The sequence below is a fragment of the Coregonus clupeaformis genome, chromosome 9 (genome assembly GCF_020615455.1).
Source record: "Coregonus clupeaformis isolate EN_2021a chromosome 9, ASM2061545v1, whole genome shotgun sequence".
Classification (NCBI taxonomy): Eukaryota; Metazoa; Chordata; class Actinopteri; order Salmoniformes; family Salmonidae; genus Coregonus; species Coregonus clupeaformis.
The window spans coordinates 42,872,809-42,885,156 of NC_059200.1; the positions used below are offsets into that span (position 1 = coordinate 42,872,809).

The 12,348-nt window shown below is 46.7% G+C and overlaps 1 protein-coding gene across 4 annotated transcripts in view; it reads right to left on the reverse strand.

The window, feature by feature from the left end:
- The window catches only part of LOC121573839 (PDZ and LIM domain protein 5), a 130,435-nt gene that overhangs the window by 49,787 nt on the left and 68,300 nt on the right, over positions 1 to 12,348 (reverse strand). For all 4 annotated transcript variants that reach the window (XM_041886169.2, XM_041886173.2, XM_041886172.2 and 1 more), the window contains exon 3: positions 2,365 to 2,516. In XM_041886169.2, the coding sequence (XP_041742103.1) occupies positions 2,365 to 2,516 (152 nt within the window). The remainder of the gene's footprint in view (positions 1 to 2,364; positions 2,517 to 12,348) is intronic.

Below are 12,348 nucleotides of genomic sequence, written 5' to 3' on the forward strand. Positions count from 1 at the left end.
CACCCGGCCGCGGTTCCATCGTAGGCCCTCGGGAGCGAGAGTCGGACTCCTCGGGGTTCCGGTGCGGGAATGGGCGGACTGGCCGATGGTGCTGGCAGGGAGGGTGGCGGTGGAGGCGTTCCCCAGCCTCGGATGGTGGTGATCACCTCCTGCAGTGCGGTCCCCATCTGCAGGATCTGGTCCCGTTGTTCCCGGACCTGGTCCTCCAGCGTCGTCTGGGCTGCTGCGGCTCCTGCTGATTCCATTATTGGTGTGTTATTCTGTCACGCGTGCTGTAGGTGGGTGTAGTGGTGGAATCAAACGCAGAACACCGAAGGATAGTCCAAACAACTTTAGTTAATCTCCAAATAGGAAAAATAACAACACTTGCCCGAAGGCAAAAATACGCACGAAGGCGAAATAGCAAAAAGCGCACTAACAGGTGCGTAACGCTCCAACGCAGTGGAGGAAAGCTCAACCGAGCGAAAAGGCGAAAATCCGCCCAACACACGACAGACCAAAATCAATAACACACAACACCTGACAAACACAACGAGAACTAAATAGGACACTAATGACACTAAATGATAACAGGTGTGACAACAATCAGACAAAAGCAAACGAACATGAAACATACAACGGTGGCAGCTAGTATTCCGGAGACAACGAACGCCGAAGCCTGCCCGAACAAGGGAGAGAGGCAGCCTCGGCCGAAACCGTGACAAGTGGCAAGATACATTTTATCCATAAATTGTTTGCTATCCCTTTTCCTTTCTTTCTGTACCACCAAATGTTTGCATATAAGCTACTGGTAATACATGGGCCATGTTCAGTTGCAAAACGTTCTCATACATTGCAGATAGAAAATAATAGAGCCTACGTTATTCCTTATCAGTGGCGGTCGGTGTCGTTTAATATGAGGGAGGACCATTTTGTTTTTACGAGCATGGCCTTATTTCTATTACAGCATATTGGATGATTGTCATTCATATTCCATTCACCCAGCTCAATGTAACATCGATAGGTTTAGGCTACTACATGATACTCAAATGTTCCCTATACCCATCATGAGGTTGCTATAACCTAATCTATGAATGAAAGTTTACAACGTAGCTGCACAGGTCGAGAGAAATTTGAGTAATCAAGGTAACAGACATTGACACATTCAATACCGCCTTCCAAACTCTTGCCTGCATCCAGCTGATCTAGGGTGTAATCATTAGTCCAACAGTTGCAAACAAGAGTTTCTATGGGACGAATTCAGGTATGTTTTATCCCCATTTCGTTCCATTTTCTTCCGTTTAAGAAAAGTTTTTCAACAGAATCGGTGGAATGAATACACCCCTGATCACGCACAAACACAGTTCACTTTCATAGCAGTCACATACAAACAGCATGATCCCTTTGATTGTTGTATAATTACTTCTCGCATCTATGCGCTCTCCTCTTACCTTTTTGCTTCGCTTGTGGACTTCAGTGCACAACATATCAGCTGTCTGTGACTAGGCGAAAAAACCTTCCCAAGCCAAACCTTCATATCATAACCGCTAACCGCTACACACATCCTACATCATTGTCACCATATTAATGTCATAGTCAACATAGCTACTAGAACTACCACGTTAGTAACCTGCTACAATCATGCAGTACAGTGTACAGTCAGCAGCAAGCAGTTTAGCAGTTACACCGGCGGGCCCCGGTGGCAATAAATTAATAAAACCAAAAGCTTACCTTGACTTGGAAGAGACTACAAATTCAAAGACAACCTACTTTTCTATACTCAAGGGAGAAAAGAACATGGCTAGACTGTTGTTTTACTATTAAACTCAATGCTGCTATTGTTTTTAATTTCGTAAAACAGCTTGTGTTTCTTAACCAGGCAAAGGGTAGCTAACTAGAACGCTGGTGGTGACTGGTTAGCTACGGGGAAGCCAGAGAGTCGCCTGCACAATGTGTATAATCAGAGGCGGAGCCAGTGCCGAGCCTGTCTGCCTGTCTGCCCACACTCATCGCTTGCTCCCCCGCAGCTCACCAGCTATGTGCCGGGTGTGGCGCGACCTTCCCACTGCTGAACAGAACTGCGCTGTGCATCTGTGCTGTTCATATTAATTGTTTATATCACTGAAAAGCTCTCAATCTCTCCAAAAACTCTTGTCTAGTTCACTTAGTAGTCAGATTTTAGTCACAGAGATAATTTAGTCTCGTCTCGCTTTAGTCAATTGAAATGAAAAAATATTTTTGTTTAGTTAATAGTTTTTTCTGTGAATATTTAGTAAATTACAGTCTCGTCAATTGCCATTGAAAAATAGGTGTTTGACGAAATAAACACTGATATCTGTGCATGCGCACAAGCGTGTGTGTATGAGTGTGTGCGCTGCCTCTTACTTCTGCAGGGTGAGGTTGAGGTTGACTGTGCAGGCTTTGATCTTGTTCTGGGCCTCCAGGTGGTTCATGCCTTTGGTGGCGATTCCGTCGATAGACAGAACTACATCTCCCACACTAATTTTGGCTTTGGCTGCCTTGCCCCCATCGGTCAGCTGTAAAGACACACAAAACCAATCATACAGGTTGAAATAAAACTAAAATAAACATGCAGTGCAATCGGAAAGTATTCAGGCCCTTCCCCTTTTCCACATTTTATTACGTTACAGCCTTATTCTAAAAGGTTTTTCCCTCATCAATCTACACACAATAGCCCATAATGACAAAACAGGGTTTTAGACATTTCTGCAAATGTATTACAAATCTAAAAAAGAAATACCTTATTTACATAAGTATTCAGACCCTTTGCTATGAGACTCGAAATTGAGCTCAGGTGCATCCTGTTTCCATTGATCATCCTTGAGATGTTTCTACAACTTGATTGGAGTCCACCTGTGTTGAATTCAATTGATTGGACATGATTTGGAAAGGAACACACCTGTCTATATAAGGTCCCACAGTTGACAGTGCATGTCAGAGCAAAAACCAAGCCATGGGGTCGAAGGAATTGTCCGTAGAGCTCCGAGACAGGATTGTGTTGAGGCACAGATCTGGGGAAGGGTACCAAACAATTTCTGCAGCATTGAACATTCCCAAGAACACAGTGGCCTCCATCATTCTTAAATGGAAGAAGTTTGGAACCACCAAGACTCGGCCAAACTGAGCAATCGGGGGAGAAGGGCCTTGGTCAGGGAGGTAACCAAGAACCAGATGGTCACTCTGATAGAGCTCCAGAGTTCCTCTGTGGAGATGGGAGAACCTTCCAGAAGGACAACCATCTCTGCAGCACTCCACCAATCAGGCCTTCATGGTAGAGTGGCCAGACGGAAGCCACTCCTCAGTAAAAGGCACATGACAGCCCGCTTGGAATTTGCCAAAAGGCACCTAAAGGACTTCTCTGGTATGATGAAACTAAATGACTAAAATGTAAAAAAAATTAAATGAAACCAAGCGTCACGTCTGGAGGAAACCTGGCATTATCGCTAAGGTGAAGCATGGTGGTGGCAGCATCATGCTGTGGGGATGTTTTTCAGCGGCAGGGACTGGGAGACTAGTCAGGATCAAGGGAAAGATGAAAGGAGCAAAGTACAGAGAGATCCTTGATGTAAACCTGCTCCAGAGCACTCAGGACCTCAGACTGGGGCGAAGGTTCACCTTCCAACAGGACAACGACCCTAAGCACACAGCCAAGACAGTGCTGGAGTGGATTTGAGATAAGTCTCTGAATGTCCTTCAGTGGTCCAGCCAGAGCCCGGACTTGAACCAGATCGAACATCTCTGTAGAGACCTGAAAATAGCTGTGCAGCGACGCTCCCCATCCAACCTGACAGAGCTTGAGAGGATCTGCAGAGATGAATGGGAGAAACTCCCCAAATACAGGTGTGTCAAGCTTTTAGCGTCATACACAAGAAGACTCAAGGTTGTAATCGCTGCCAAAAGTTCTTCAACAAAGTATTGAGTAAAGGGTCTGAATAGTTATGTAAATTTAATATTTCCATTTTTTTATTTTGAATAAATTAGCAAAAATTTATAAAAACCAGTTTTTGCTTTGTCATTATGTGGTATTGTGTTTAGATTGATGAGGGGAAAGAACAATTGAATCCATTTTAGAATAAGGCTGTAACGTAACAAAATGTGGAAAAAGTCAAGGGGTCTGAATACTTTCCGAATGCATTCATTTACTATAACACCATAAAATGACAGTAGTCCGTCACTATCCCAGGACTGGGGAATTCCATGCTATATTGAGCATAGCTTGGTGTATTTGACCTCCATACACTGGAGAGCAGAATATGCCGACTCCCAGTGCCTAATGTATCAGACTCTAAAGACAGATATACAGATTAGATCTCTTTTCATTTATCCGCCTTAAAACAACTTTCTTAAACAAACTTCAGTATGCATTAATTCATTTCAAACTTTCCATTTAACTCTATTTGTTCAGCTCTCTTACCACAGAAAATCTGACAAAAGGCTAAGGGCTGATCAACCCTGTAAAGCAAACCTCATGAATAAAAACAGGAAATGATCGTTGTGAAATTATGAAACTACGCAATAAAATATTGATTAATTATTTTATATTGGCCAAGCAGCATTTTGTTCTCTTTCTGTGGTGTCTTATGTGAAATTGGTTACGTAACACAGGCGTTTTCTCTTTACGATAAACTCTCCTGGGACACACTGACTGACAGACAGACAGACAGACAGACAGACAGACAGACAGACAGACAGACAGACAGACAGGCCTCTACGAATGCTGTGTGTACAGTCAGACAGACAGACAGGCCCTCTACACATGCTGTGTGTGCAGTCAGTCAGACAGACAGACAGATAGGGCCTCTATGTGTGCAGTCAGTCAGACAGACAGACAGACAGATAGGGCCTCTATGTGTGCAGTCAGACAGACAGACAGACAGGGCCTTTATGTGTGCAGTCAGACAGATATACAGACAGAGCCTCTACGTGTGCTGTCAGTCAGTCAGTCAGACAGACAGGGTCTCTATGTGTGCAGTCAGTCAGACAGACAGACAGACAGACAGACAGACAGACAGACAGACAGACAGACAGACAGGCCCTATACACATGCTGTGTGTGCAGTCAGTCAGACAGACAGACAGATAGGGCCTCTATGTGTGCAGTCAGACAGACAGACAGACAGGGCCTTTATGTGTGCAGTCAGACAGATATACAGACAGACAGACAGACAGACAGACAGACAGACAGACAGACAGACAGGCCCTATACACATGCTGTGTGTGCAGTCAGTCAGACAGACAGACAGATAGGGCCTCTATGTGTGCAGTCAGACAGACAGACAGACAGGGCCTTTATGTGTGCAGTCAGACAGATATACAGACAGAGCCTCTATGTGTGCTGTCAGTCAGTCAGTCAGACAGACAGGGTCTCTATGTGTGCAGTCAGTCAGACAGACAGACAGACAGGGCCTCTATGTGTGCAGTCAGTCAGACAGACAGACAGACAGGGCCTCTATGTGTGCAGTCAGTCAGTCAGACAGACAGACAGGACCTCTATGTGTGCTGTCATCCTTGGTCTGTTAAGATTAACCTAGTGCTGTAAGGTAAGCTTGGCTTCTTATATGGTGTTGAGTAAAGCTTAAACCATGTATTTAGATCGTAGGTAGGTAGTTGTAGTTAGGTATTGTAGGTAGTTTATTTAGGTAGTTATTTAGGTAGTTATTGTAGGTTTCCGTAGGTAATTATTGTAGGTAAGTATTGTTTACGGCGGAGCCCGGCGAAGCACGAGGCTAGCTAGCGGGTAGCTACTGGTAACGTTTAGCAACGGTGGAGAGTTGTTTCCAATGTTATTTCACGCTTAAGAGTACCTGTAATTAAGCCAGCTAGCTACCTACCATTCAGCCGTTTTTCTAACCTCATTATCTGAGCCATCAACGTTAGGTAGTTAGTAGCTACTGTACTTAATTACACCTACTGATTGCAGAAGACAAATGTTAGCTGGCGGCGACGTTTAATTATTGCTGCGTTATGAAAGGAACTAGACACGGACACGAATTATCTGTTTAGTGTGTTAACACACTATTGGTAGTTTGTTGTAACCAAGTATTGGTGCTAAACTGTGTGTTATTGGATGCTAGCATGCTAGTTAGCTATGGTGTCATAGTTAGGCATCGTGGGCTGTTGTGGGTAGTTATTGTAGGTTAGCATTGTTTTCGGCGGTGCCGGGTGTAGCACGAAGCTAGCTAGCTAGCCGTTTTTCGAACAGAGTCAACACAGTAGCCATTGTGTGCTGTACTGTGGCAGCTAAATACAATTTATTTGTGCTAGCTAGCCAACGTTTAATTATTGCTGCGTTATGAAAGGAACTAGACACGGACACAAATTATCTGTTTAGTGTGTTAACACACTATTGGTGGTTTGTTGTGACCAAGTGTTGGTGCTAAACTGTGTGTTATTGGATGCTAGCATGCTAGTTAGCTATGGTGTCATAGTTAGCTAGCTGAATAAAGTGGGTTGAGTCTATTCCTTGAAACATTGAACCGCTGTGGTTCACAACAATTCTGATTTCTAAAGGTGGAAGTTGGGAGAGTTTTTGTTCGGGTGGTTCAGTGAAACAATTATAGTTTCTGAGGTGGAAGTTTTGGTGAGGGAGGCCCTGCTCTCTCCTCTCCCAGATGTTTAGTTCATTTCATTCCGATCTCCTCTGCATTATTGTAGCCATTTGCTACAGCCTGTCAACTATGCCTCTGCCTATCCCTGTTCTCTCCTCTCTGCACAGGCTACACAAACGCCTCACACCGCGTGGCTGCTGCCTCTCTAACCTGGTGGTCCCTGCACGCACCCCACACCTGGAGTTCCAGGTCTCAGGCAGCCTCTGGAACTGCCGTTCTGCTGCCAACAAAGTTGACTTCATCCCAGCCTATGCTAACCTCCAGTCCCTCGACTTCCTGGCGCTGACGGAAACATCTCCTCGTCTGACCATGTGTTCTCGCATACCCCGAGAGCATCTGGTCAGAGGGGTGGTGGCACAGGAATCCTCATCTCTCCCAAGTGGACATTCTCAATTTTTCCCCTAACCCATCTGTCTATCTCCTCATTTGAATTCCATGCTGTCACAGTCACTAGCCCATTTAAGCTTAATATCCTTGTCATCTATCGCCCTCCAGGTTCCCTTGGAGAGTTCATCAATGAGCTTGACGCCTTGATAAGTTCCTTTCCTGAGGATGGCTCACCCCTCACAGTTTTGGGGGATTTCAACCTCCCTATGTCCACATTTGACTCATTTCTCTCTGCCTCCTTCTTTCCACTCCTCTCCTCTTTTGACCTCACCCTCTCACCGTCCCCCCTACTCACAAGGCAGGCAATACGCTTGACCTCATCTTTACTAGATGCTGCTCTTCTACTAATCTCACTGCAACTCCCCTCCATGTCTCCGATCACTACTTTGTTTCCTTTTCTCTCTCGCTCTCCTCCAACACTACTCACTCTGCCCCTACACAGATGGTAATGCGCCGCCCGCAACCTTCGCTCTCTCTCTCCCACTACTCTCTCCTCTTCCATCCTATCATCTCTTCCCTCTGCTCAATCCTTCTCCCTCCAATCTCCTGATTCTGCCTCCTCAACCCTCCTCTCCTCCCTTTCTGCATCCTTTGACTCTCTGTGTCCCCTATCCTCCCGGCCGGCTCGGTCCTCCCCTCCAGCTCCGTGGCTTGATGACTCATTGCGAGCTCACAGAACAGAGCTCCGGGCAGCGGAGCGGAAATGGAAGAAAACTAAACTCCCTGCCGACCTGGCATCTTTTCACTCCCTCCTCTCTACATTTTCTTCATCTGTTTCTGCTGCTAAGGCCACTTTCTACCACTCTAAATTCCAAGCATCTGCCTCTAACCCTAGGAAGCTCTTTGCCACATTTTCCTCCGTGCTGAATCCTCCCCCCCCAACTTTGAAAAGAAGGTTGACGACATCCGATCCTCGTTTGTTAAGTCTAATGACACTGCTGGTCCTACTCACACTGCCCTACCCTATGCTTTGACTTCTTTCTCCCCTCTCTCTCCAGATAAAATCCTGCGACTTGTGACTGCAGGCCGCCCAACAACCTGCCCGCTTGACCCCATCCCCTCCTCTCTTCTCCAGACCATCTCCGGTGACCTTCTCCCCTACCTCACCTCACTAATCAACTCATCCTTGACCGCTGGCCATGTCCCTTCCGTCTTCAAGAGAGCGAGAGTTGCACCCCTTCTCAAAAAACCAACACTCGATCCCACTGATGTCAACAACTACAGACCAGTATCCCTTCTTTCTTTTCTTTCCAAAACTATTGAGCGTGCCGTCTTTAGCCAACTCTCTTGCTATCTCTCTCAGAATGACCTTCTTGATCCAAACCAGTCAGGTTTCAGGACTGGTCATTCAACTGAGACTGCTCTTCTCTGTGTCACGGAGGCTCTCCGCACTGCTAAAGCTAACTCTCTCTCCTCTGCTCTTGTCCTTCTAGACCTGTCTGCTGCCTTTGATACAGTGAACCATCAGATCCTCCTCTCCACCCTCTCCGAGCTGGGCATCTCCGGCGCGGCTCACTCCTGGATTGCATCCTACCTGACCGGTCGCTCCTACCAAGTGGCGTGGCGAGAAGCTGTCTCCGCACCACGTGCTCTCACCACTGGTGTCCCCCAGGGCTCAGTTCTAGGCCCTCTCCTATTCTCCCTATACACCAAGTCACTTGGCTCTGTCATATCCTCACATGGCCTCTCCTATCATTGCTACGCTGACGATACACAACTAATCTTCTCCTTTCCCCCTTCTGATAACCAGGTGGCGAATCGCATCTCTGCATGTCTGGCAGACATATCAGTATGGATGACGGATCACCACCTCAAGCTGAACCCTGGCAAGACGGAGCTGCTCTTCCTCCCGGGGAAGGACTGCCCGTTCCATGATCTCGCCATCACGGTTGACAACTCCGTTGTGTCCTCCTCCCAGAGTGCGAAGAGCCTTGGCGTGACCCTGGACAACACCCTGTCGTTCTCCGCTAACATCAAGGCGGTGACCCGATCCTGCAGGTTCATGCTCTACAACATTCGGAGAGTACGACCCTGCCTTACACAGGAAGCGGCACAGGTCCTAATCCAGGCACTTGTCATCTCCCGTCTGGATTACTGCAACTCGCTGTTGGCTGGCCTCCCTGCCTGTGCCATTAAACCCCTACAACTCATCCAGAATGCCGCAGCCCGTCTGGTGTTCAACCTTCCCAAGTTCTCTCACGTCAAAAAAAAAAAATAAAAAAAAAAAGTTTAAAGTGGTTTTCCCACTGGCTATAGGGTGAATGCACCAATTTGTAAGTCGCTCTGGATAAGAGCGTCTGCTAAATGACGTAAATGTGCCCTTGAGCAAGGCACTTAACCCTAATTGCTCCTGTAAGTCGCTCTGGATAAGAGCGTCTGCTAAATGACTAAAATGTAAATGTAAATGTATGCTGTCAGTCAGTCAGTCAGACAGACAGTCAGACAGACAGACAGACAGGGCCTCTATGTGTGCAGTCTGTCAGACAGATAGGGCCTCTATGTGTGCAGTCAGACAGACAGACAGGGCCTCTATGTGTGCAGTCAGTCAGACAGAAAGACAGGGCCTCTATGTGTGCAGTCAGTCAGTCAGACAGACAGACAGACAGGGCCTCTATGTGTGCAGTCAGTCAGTCAGACAGACAGACAGACAGGGCCTCTATGTGTGCAGTCAGTCAGTCAGACAGACAGACAGCCAGACAGGGCCTATATGTGTGCAGTCAGTCAGACAGACAGAGAGACAGGGCCTTTATGTGTGCAGTCAGACAGATATACAGACAGAGCCTCTACGTGTGCTGTCAGTCAGTCAGTCAGACAGACAGGGTCTCTATGTGTGCAGTCAGACAGACAGACAGACAGACAGACAGACAGACAGACAGACAGACAGGCCCTATACACATGCTGTGTGTGCAGTCAGTCAGTCAGACAGACAGACAGGGCCTCTATGTGTGCAGTCAGTCAGACAGACAGACAGATAGGGCCTCTATGTGTGCAGTCAGACAGACAGACAGACAGGGCCTTTATGTGTGCAGTCAGACAGATATACAGACAGAGCCTCTATGTGTGCTGTCAGTCAGTCAGTCAGACAGACAGGGTCTCTATGTGTGCAGTCAGTCAGACAGACAGACAGACAGACAGACAGGGCCTCTATGTGTGCAGTCAGTCAGACAGACAGACAGACAGGGCCTCTATGTGTGCAGTCAGTCAGTCAGACAGACAGACAGGACCTCTATGTGTGCTGTCAGACAGACAGACAGACAGACAGACAGACAGACAGACAGGGCCTCTATGTGTGCAGTCAGTCAGACAGACAGACAGACAGACAGGGCCTCTATGTGTGCAGTCAGTCAGACAGACAGGGCCTCTATGTGTGCAGTCAGTCAGTCAGACAGACAGACAGACATGGCCTCTATGTGTGCAGTCAGTCAGACAGACAGACAGGACCTCTATGTGTGCAGTCAGTCAGTCAGACAGACAGACAGCCAGACAGGGCCTATATGTGTGCAGTCAGTCAGACAGACAGAGAGACAGACAGGGCCTATATGTGTGCAGTCAGTCAGTCAGTCAGTCAGACAGACAGACAGGGCCTCTATGTGTGCAGTCAGTCAGACAGACAGACAGACAGGGCCTCTATGTGTGCTGGCCTCTTTGATCCAAGAAGGAGGGAAGGAAAGGAAAGGGGGATACCTAGTCAGAAGCATGTCATAGATCTGTCTGGACAGTTAATGATTTGACTATCTAGGACCTAGGTGGCATGCACGCCTCTGACTTCTAAATCAAACAGCGGATTGAAGTAGAACACATCCCAACACATTCCTCTAGGGACTAATGCACTCTATGCTCTTCTAACCCACTTGACGTTGATTTAGAAAGAAAGGTATCCCTAAGGTAAAGACAGGCCGGGGGCCATACGTTACCCCTAACCTTTGATTCTGAGAGGTGCTTATGATGAAGAGGTTCCCATTAAGTTACAATATTCTGACAAAGCTCCACTTTACTGTAAGGGCCTAAAAACTTTTTTGCTTGAGGGCCAATTCAGGATTTCAAAATTCAACAGAGGGCCGCACATATCTCATTGGGACCGATTTGTTTGTCAAAATCAATTTCTGGGCCAGAAAAGGGGCAGTTATTTGAAAATATATAGGTCCATTATAATTTCTACATACTGGAGTGTTTTTTTAACCCATAATAATCATTTTTATTCAAACCCCCTGCGGGTCAGATTGAATGGGCTGTAGTTTGCCCAACCCTTGCCTAAAGGATAGCCATATGACTGTATTGTCTACGGTCAAGGCCAGACTGTGGTAGACAGTAATCTAATAGATCTCTGGATCCTCTATGTGTCTGCTATGTACTGAGAAAGAGACAGAGTGTAAAATACTACTGTTTGCTTGATCAGGTCATCAGGTTGTGATGTAGGGCCTGAGAAACGAGGAGGAGGGTTGTTGCTCTTGGAGGAAGGATGTGATCTTATCTGAGCTCCAGTAATGAACTAGCTGACTCTAGCTGACTGCCTGGTCTGGTCTGTTGTGTTGAGAGGAGAGGAACGGCTGGGGGACATAGAAATAGGTACTGTAGATCATAGTTTTAGTCTGTGTTGTTATTTCTGAAAGTACTAAGCGATAAGCACTAATCACCTGATGTCACCTTAGATCTATGTTCATTATGATGAGGGCTTGTGGGGAAGGTTTGAGAAGTGGAGACTATTAAGAACAGGAACAGAGACTTGAAATACTTGTTGTATTAAAAAAAAATCTCAGTCATGAGATATACAGTAGCTTAAGAGTTTTAGGACTTGAAACCATAAGCGGTCAAAACAACTAATGTACATTCCTGACAAATGTAACACTTTTTTCCTTCCCTTTGCAATATTATCCATTAGACCCTAATACACAGCAAACCCACATGAGTAAACTACCACCCCTGTTTGTCTGACCCTGATCCCATAATGCCAGTCTTTCTCCCAGACAACAGGTGGGTTCTTGTGCGTCACATCTTCCATTCCACGCAGCCAGGCGACCAGCCAGCGTGGAGCTGCATGCTGGCGCTAACACAGTAACACAGGATATGTCCTGACAGGAAGCAGCCTGATGAAACCACGACAACAGGGATGACTATCTCCCAGGTGTGGCGGGTGCCGATTACACAAGCCTGCCTGGCGTTCAGCTCATCAATCACTCAACACTCCCCCCTGCACACTCAACACCTGTGGAGACATTACACAGGGCCAAACAGAGCTCAGGACCACCTGCATCCATAAAATAACATGGTTAGCTTTATTATGCAAGGAACCTCACCTCTCACAGTTATGTTATATTGGTCTAAATGCCTGTGGTTTAGAAGGCACACCAATGCTT